The 8,735-nt window shown below is 33.9% G+C and overlaps 2 protein-coding genes across 18 annotated transcripts in view; both read right to left on the bottom strand.

Moving 5' to 3' along the window:
• Window positions 1–8,735, bottom strand: part of LOC127880769 (aspartate aminotransferase-like) — a 181,692-nt gene that overhangs the window by 155,565 nt on the left and 17,392 nt on the right. Inside the window, exons 12-13 of one of the 12 annotated variants that reach the window (XM_052428158.1) lie at window positions 6,495–6,657; window positions 5,184–6,379 (exon numbers count right to left, since the gene is read on the bottom strand). The exons of the other annotated variants lie outside the window; for them this stretch is intronic. Coding sequence (XP_052284118.1) covers window positions 6,505–6,657 — 153 coding nt within the window. The 3' untranslated portion in view covers window positions 5,184–6,379; window positions 6,495–6,504. Of the gene's footprint in view, window positions 1–5,183; window positions 6,380–6,494; window positions 6,658–8,735 lie in introns of those variants that run through there. 12 annotated transcript variants of the gene reach the window in all.
• LOC127880770 (uncharacterized) lies at window positions 227–3,975 on the bottom strand. 6 transcript variants are annotated; one of them, XM_052428166.1, is made up of 7 exons: window positions 3,825–3,975; window positions 3,295–3,663; window positions 2,232–2,438; window positions 2,013–2,043; window positions 1,698–1,906; window positions 1,301–1,334; window positions 227–520 (listed from the first exon to the last, which is right to left on the bottom strand). In XM_052428166.1, exons 1-7 carry the CDS (start codon window positions 3,892–3,894, stop codon window positions 421–423), a joined length of 1,020 nt encoding a protein of 339 aa, XP_052284126.1. In that variant the 5' UTR covers window positions 3,895–3,975; the 3' UTR covers window positions 227–420. The 6 variants fall into 6 exon arrangements, with proteins under 6 accessions (XP_052284126.1, XP_052284123.1, XP_052284120.1 ...); XM_052428163.1 differs by having other exon boundaries at window positions 2,232–2,570; XM_052428160.1 differs by having other exon boundaries at window positions 2,232–2,603.

Here is an 8,735-nt window from a genome sequence, read left to right on the forward strand (position 1 = left end):
GTATAGTATGTGAAGATAAATAGGCATTAGTTTGGATACAATGTATTAATATGTCAAATATAACTTTTGAGATATAAATTGCAAAAGGTTCAATATAATTTCGACGGTATATTTAATTGAAAAACAACAACACAATAACATCAATCATACATCGCTTAATTATAGCAACACATCATTTCATATACTGTATTATGAACATAAAACAAGAAGTACAAACCAAGCCATGTGAAAATGTTCCTTCAATATTAATTTTAATTGGCTCCGCTGCAAGGTATTTGCACACCAGCATACATGTATGTACACGTTGTACTAGCTAGCCGCTTAAATCGTCTAAGCGTGCACTGCACTCTAAAACAAAACATCGTAATGACAACATCAAACATCACATAAAACAGTTACAATTTCGGTGTGGTGCTAATTTTACAAGCTGTATTGTTCCGGTTTTATGCAATCATAAACTGCATGTCGACGTAACTCGGGAGAAAGTAATTCATACGTTGAACAAGGTGGTGATGAAGGACTGAAACATACGAACTATTACGTTATATCAATCAAAAAAGTGTTACTTCACATTAAAATCTTCCGCATCAAATCAGGAATATCTAAAAATAAAACAATTACAGTTTTTGTAACTATTTATATAAGAACATGTATATTGTTCTCGTTTGTTTGTGCGCATTTTTTATGACTAAATTTGACATTTGCAGTAACTGTGTGTGCTGTAAAATCAATGAATGTCTAAATCGACGTTTAGTTCACACATGGTTAAAAACTTCGGTCTTATGAACTTACTAAATTATATCATTTCGTTTATAAAACAAAAGCTTAAGTGCTATGTTAGTTGTAAATTACCATTGGCAGGAACCACACTGACTCGTTTTAGTAAAGTCACTAAGTTACGAGTATATTTAGACAATTGTGCTGGCGACTATAATTCCTTCCAGCAGCGTTTGGCGATTAATGCACATATTAGGTACCAAAGTCCCTCGCAAACAGTCAGAATACATTTGCTGCCATATTGATTTATCTTGGAGACTAACGACAGAGAGTGTGTGTGGAAACGTTCCATCAGGCATCAATATATGCCAGGGTTTGTGGTAAACTAACAGACACATATACATAGAAACTTCGATTATCAATATACGTTCATGCTTCCAACATAAATATTTCCTTACACACTATCATATAGTGATATGCCAATGTCAACATTCGTAGCATCTTTCTGTGTACAATGAATTACATCACATTGCGAAGTAATAATGATAACATTTCGTTTGTTGTATTAAACAAACTTATTTACCTTAAGTTGACATGTTTCTGCCGTTTGTGAATATCTGTAAGAAAACAAACGCCATAAAAAGTAAACTGCTTTTAAAACTGTCAAAATCATATGTTTTGTTCGATAATTATATATTTACTATGAAATATGTGTTTGGTATATGAGCTTGAAAATTATAATTGACATCTGTTATCGATACTAATAATTCGTTTGTTCAACATTGCATAATTATGAATTTGCATAATCAATATAACTTAAGTTTATAACACTAAAGCATCCTGTTTTCTTTACTGTTGCGTGACCATGATTTGAATGTTTATTATATTAAGCAGCCAAACATCTTTTTCTGACAAAGATGTACTAAAATGATGCTTTGAACATTTCGTACGTTGACATCAAAATGCATGTTTATGCATACTATCGAGCTTAGTGGTACATCCTTCAGTCCGCAGGTTCATATCAGCGTAGGTTTTTTTGGTTGATGACGACAAATGAAGCGGTTGTTCGTTGTGGTGAGTGTTCGGTCGTCTAACATGTCCAACATTGGCACTCGAATTCTGTTCAGAGCCTTCTTTTTGCGGGAGAACTGTTATGTACATATTTTCCAGTGGTGCATCTTTGGACAAACTAAAATTAAGGATACGTTTAAAAAAAGCATGCATTTCATGTTTACCGATACAAACAACTCTTTCCAAAACTTAAAAAAAACACACGTGTTATAAAATTGTTATACCGTGTTTTGTCTTCGAATGAATTGGCAGCATCTAAAAGGAGATAAAAGATGCATATATAACGCCTGTATTGGCTGATTACGTTCCATAACAGAGTTGTATAACCACAATGCAAATGTATATTATTTAATAGAAAATACAGGGATTTATAAAAAAAATCTTAATTTATTAATTAGATATGTTATTATAATTCCAATAAACAAATATTTCTTGACGCTTACTCTTATGTCGACGACGCAGGACATACCGAGTAACCAGTATACCGACTATAAGCCCAAAGACAAGACCAAGCACTATACTTCCACCTACAGCTACATAAACAACGTTTGACGATTGGTCAGATGAGTTGTCGTTAGCTGTCACTGATTGGTCAGAAATGACGCCTTTTCGTGTCACTGATTGGTCGGTAGAGATGCCGTTAACTTCCACTGATTGGTCATAAGAGACACCGTTACGTGTCACTGATTTGCCGACAGAGATGCCGTTAACTTCCATTGATTGGTCATAAGAGACAACGTTACGTGTCACTGATTTTCCGGTAGAGATGCCGTTAACTTCCACTGATTGGTTAGCCGATATAGAGGTCCTATTACCTGAGAAATTAAATACAAACAAAAACAGCGTTATTGCTTTTGAAAAGTTCTTAAAGTTTCTCTACAGAATAAATGTTGTGTTGTGTGGTGTTTTAATACAATGTGCTTGAATAACCACGATGTCATTTTTAAGGTATTCAGATGAATTTCGAGAACAAAAATCATAGTCACAACAAAATTGTGATGTTATTAAATCATGTAACATATATAATCTTGTATGCAGATTAACTTGATTTAATTTATAATTTATATTATTTAACTGTTTAAAAAGCAATATGTACAGATTTGGCACACACTAATTACTATGACGTGTCCTTCATTGAATGGTTAATAATTTATGCAGATAAAATTATAGAAAAAAAGAGATATTGTGTGTATTTTTTTAAAGCGTAATACTCATCGTATAGGTCAAATGACAACGTCACTGTACTCAATAATTGCATCTGTACCGAATCATATGCAACGTGTACAAAAGTTGAAAATGATTTATTGGCCTGATATTAAAACTTATATTGTCAACACCGATTTATTTCAATGATGACATGAAAGCAATATCAATATAAATTTTACATTACAGCTAAATATCAATACAAACGAAGGCATACTATTAAGTATTTGTATATGAAAGATACATAGATTTAGAACGATTTTTATTAATTTATGCCTGAAAGACTTTGAACGAAATACTTACCATGAACGTATATATGTATCTCGTTGCTAGACATGTTTCGGCCATTACCACTTGCCCAACATCGCCATATGTCTTCATTATCAACGTCAGTTGTATGTTTTATTGTACATGAAAACACACGAGGGCTAATGCATGAACAGTCAACATCGGTTGGCGGTGTGTTTTTGAAAAAATCACATTTACCGTCATTCATAAGTCTCATTAACACGTGACTCTCTTCTTTGGCGTTCAGTGAAGCTTCGGTTTTCATCCAGGTAACAGATGATATATTCTGTGACATTGAACATGTCATTGTAAGAGCATCTCCTTGCATAACCGTTGCGCCATTCGTGGACGATCCGTTTCCGACTAATGTAATCCCTGATGGACCTAATACAATGTGAGAACGTCGCATTCAATTATGTTAATGTTGTATGTGAATAAAAACACGTAATACGTATAAATAATAAATATTAGCAATGGATAAGTAGATTGATTATTTGTTAAATCATGTAAAGCCATGTAACATCATTTCGGTTTGCCAGACTCACCTATAATAGCAGCAAAGGTAGATCCTATGAGCACAATACATATTCTTATTACCAATTCAGTGACCGACATGCTAGCTTAACCTCTCATATCCCGTAGTAAACGCTTTATGGGAATTGGGATATAAAGACCAGCGTCTAATGCGGAAGATACTGAAACATGTATTTATCTTATCACAATTATTGAAACATATCAGTGGCCAAACATTACTTCATCACTAGGAAGATTAGGGCGGCAGTGTTTTGGGGAATTCATGTTATCATAAACAATTTGATTTTGATTTAGCCAAATACGATGAAAACTAACACATCCACTTACTCAGAGCACGTTTCGTAACAAGAACATCTGCGATATTCTTTTTCATTCGGATACAAAGTTGATGAATAAAAATTATAATACAAGTTCAGAAGAAGTGGTACCCGAAAATAAACAAAATATAAGTGTTATGAAATTGAAAAATTTATTTTGTATGTTGTATACTCATTTATGTGCAAAATGTATGTAAACTATGAGCAAATCCCGACGTATCTGTGCCGATATGTTCATAAGACACATATCTATACCCTTGTGGGTTCTACAACAAATACGAGTAAACTGGGAAGTTTCAAATTTCATTGTAGTTTACAACATTTTTAAATGGTACTCATATATTTATTTAAAAATCATCGTTTGTATATCGAGACAATGAAATGTTGCTATTTAAATCGTTTTCACTCGGTTTTGGAAATATTCCTATGAGCGCAACGCAACATTACAGTATTTTGCGAGTTTGCTAATGCCGATGTTTAGCAGTTAGAGTCATGTGTGTCAAACAACACAAATATTCAGGGCACGGTAACCATTTTAAGAATGATATTGAATAGCAACGGAATAAAGTTGTCAAAATGTCACACGCAATAACAGCCTGCCTTTGGAGACACTCTGTACAGAAAAATATTCTAAACGTAAATACAGGATTTGGTGAATACATTGTTGTTCTCTCGAAGAAATAAAATGTTTTGATTGAAGTGCACTTAAATATGTTCCTCTTAAAAAAGTAAAATATTAGTGAAATATTTGTATGAAACCGACACTAAAATACACAATCGTTAGATATAGTTAATAATGTATAGTATACGTATCGTGTGTAAACAGTCGTCACTGAACTATATATACGCTACATACCAGATGTCTTTGTATAATTAACATGTGTTAGTCCTTCATGTGACAGTAGTAGTTGTAACATACAAACTTTGAGGGTTATGCATAATAGCTACCTGCTTTATATTTTGTCAAGCTTCATTAAGTAGCTTTTCCTTTCGTATGTGATTTTCACTTTGTTGGCGTATTGGTCGTTGCTTCGCTCAGGAAAACGGCGTATGTATCTTATACAAGTTTCCACGTATTTTATTTTTATCATCCTTTACATATGTGTTAACGTACAATATATCTAGATAAGTAATATACCTGATGATTGGTTTGTTTCATTAACCTATAAATATACTTACTTAAATATTGGAGCATTTTCTTTATCCAATTTAATCTACTGTTTTGAAATTCATTATTTCGCAATGTGAAGTGCATTTCTGTTTTTCACGGGTAAGAAAGCGGAAATTTTGTATGTGCTATTTGTAACGCTCCAAGGGACGTTTTGAAAAACTCATTCTATCATAGACACGCGCAACACACGTCATATGCATTTACGCGAGTTTTTCAAACATGTAAAATGCATTTATTGTGTGTAAATACCGATTTTAAATTAAGTCATATTACTTTAATATAATGGTAAACATTTATAAATAGTATAATACTATATAACTATGTATTTTATCGCTCTCGTTTATTGTGTTACATCGCATTCAATTCGCCATTCGAAAATGTGGAATAGATGTTCACAAAACCAATTTGTTCGATACAACCTACCGGAACACAACTGACATGGAATATGCCCTTTGCATACGAGGACGGCCATACACTTTGACATATGACACACGAGCAAAATTTTCATGATGTTTTCACATAGAGTGTCTGTCTGGGTTAGTCAATATACGTAATTGACACGCATCTTATTATTTGATATTGGTGTAATTATGTGTGTATAGAATTTTATTATAAAAGTTTTGATAGTGTTAGAGACAAGAAAACACATCCATACAACCTCATAATTAACAACCCCATCGCAACTTTATGCAATGGAAATGTCTGCATCTGAACGTGTCGTTTGTAATGCCTGGTATTTGTTGAAAATATATGTATTTTACATGTTGAATTAAATTCACACTCTCTCAGATAACAATATCCATGACACGTATGTCACATACAAAACACAACATTTTTCTATTTTATAGCGAGAAATGCAACATAAAAAATTCTTAAAACTTACGTTGTTCATTGCGTCCAATAAACTTATATGTACAGAGTTCATGAACATACAAACACGTTCTGAAATACTCGTAATATACTATAGCAAAACGATGGTCACTTCAACAGAAATTATCCAAAACAATACAGCTTCTTTCTTCTATGGCTTTTGCGTCGTCTTTTCAGATAGCAAGTTAATAACCCAGCGGGACATTTTCTGAAATTACAAAGAAGTGTGTTCTAACTTAATGTATGGCTTGCAATAGTGGCTAAACGGTAAACATCGTGTCAGTCAATTATGTCTCAAAGTAATTTCATTAATCCAACCTCACCTGAATTCCATCATGAACGTTCGTGCAATGCGTGCGCACAAAGTCTTCCGCGACCGATCCGCTCACTCTCAAGCAATGCGTCGGCTCCGTCAAAATGCACGAAACACAGCCTGACCGTCAGTTCCGTTTCCGGTCGCAGGAAGCCGGGTCCGCCTGCCATGACCTTAAAAGTACACGTGATAACATGATGAAACACCGTATATGTGTAAATGTAGACTTTATGTTTGACTAACATACTGTGAAACCATTTATTTTCGACAGCACAAAATTTCGTCATTTTTATAAAAATGACGATTTCGTCAGCACTTAAATTCGCCGATTTCTGATTTTGAAATTAAAAAAAAATGCGTCAGTCAATATCCGATTTGTGTGTAATACATATGCGGGAACACACTTGAGAATCACTGCAGGAGGTGGGGCCTGTTTGTCACATGCCAATTAACTAGTCTTTTGTTTTCAAGGGACAGTAATGGACCCTCTTAATGTATGCCATTCACACGTTCATTGTTATGATTAGTGGACAAGTGGGATCGAATAACCGTTAACGAGTGTTTGTAACAACGAAGCCAATTGCCAATTAGTCTTATTCTTTTATTATAATTGAATATGCTTTTTTTATTCTGATATCAACATTAAAATTATAAACTCTATGTGTGTGTTTGTTCTTATAAAGTAAACTACCGGTATATAAATCAATAATGTCAATAATTTAAAAATAAATAAATTGACACATATAAAATAGTAATAAGTGTGGGTAAACGCAAACAATCAAACAGCAATTAAAATATTCTTTATTAATTTGTGATAAATACGCATGTTGATCACACATCGTCATCTTTTCATTTGGTTTATAGTCTTTCATCGGCATTCGCTGCGTGATGGCTAATATGCAACACCCCTGAAAAACACAATGCACCTAATGGGTAAAAAAGTTATAAACAATTAGCGCTAATTCATTACCATTCTACATAAACGAAGTCAACGCATTCGATACAGCTGTACTGCACACGCGTTTTAAAGAAGTGTAACGTGTCAGTTAAGTACCTTGTGTAATCTACATCCCTTTGTGTCAAAACCGGATTAATCTTGATTACGAAACAGCAGTGATTGTGTGCATGGATTATGTTGGAATTTAATGCCTCATGTCTGCAGTTAAGTTTTAAAATATTGTTCAACTTAGTGTTTGTTTTTGTTCAAACATAGAGCATGATTGTTCGTTAGGATCTTAAATTCGCCGATCGGTCCACTGACGAAATTTATGAAAATTAATGCCTGACGATAAATAATGGTTTCACAGTAGTCGGAATCTACGGCATATACTAGTAGTCATTATCACTTCATGGTATACCGTGGGAGCGATGTCTATCGATATTTCGTTTTCACATATATTGATGAGACAACTTAACGTCAATACCATCGTACTTTTCTTTAATACACCTACTTGAATGAGGTATGGATAACAACGATCAATTTATCGGATAATTGTAATTACGAAAATAGCGAATCAGTAACTTTCTTATTACTAAACCATGTATATGGGTTAAATAGCTCGCCAAATGCACTTGGCTCTGACCTTTATGCATAAACATCTTAAAATGACGAAAGGATGAATTCATTAATTTCCTTTTTACAAGCGATTTAATTCGATTGAAACATACCTCACTAGATATACAGATATAATCGATATGATCTCTATTAACTCGTGCGTAGGAACAAAACCGAATCAAAAATAAGAAACGATCCAAGCGTGTAATTTTTGCAAATGTAGTTCGTGAGTGCCAGTTAATATCGTCGAGCGATAACGCGTCGCTACTTTGGTTGAATGTCCTTGTGGAATTAGTAACGAATTCTATATCATGCAAATCAATTTGCCCACGATCAATTTAGAAGCATAGTTTATTTTGGTAACGCTGAGCCGTCTTTGCATGACGACATAATGCATACGTTTCATAGCAGTTAAAAAAAGGCACGCGATGAGGACGATGATGTCGTTGGAGTTGTTGATGGTTATTTGTTGATTGAAATGATGATTCGGTGGTAATGATAATGATGTGAAGGAGCGAGATGGTTAAGTAGAGTGGATAGCAGGAGAGGTCGCATTATACTAGAAAGATTAATAGCTGAGTATGAAATAGCAGCATGCGGGGAAACAGAGATGATGGGAATGATAGACGTAGAGGAAGACCATGATGAGAAAGACAAAGTACAATCAGAAGTAAATACGATATAATAGAAGAGAAA

This window comes from Dreissena polymorpha, chromosome 5 (genome assembly GCF_020536995.1).
Source record: "Dreissena polymorpha isolate Duluth1 chromosome 5, UMN_Dpol_1.0, whole genome shotgun sequence".
NCBI classification, from domain to species: Eukaryota; Metazoa; Mollusca; class Bivalvia; order Myida; family Dreissenidae; genus Dreissena; species Dreissena polymorpha.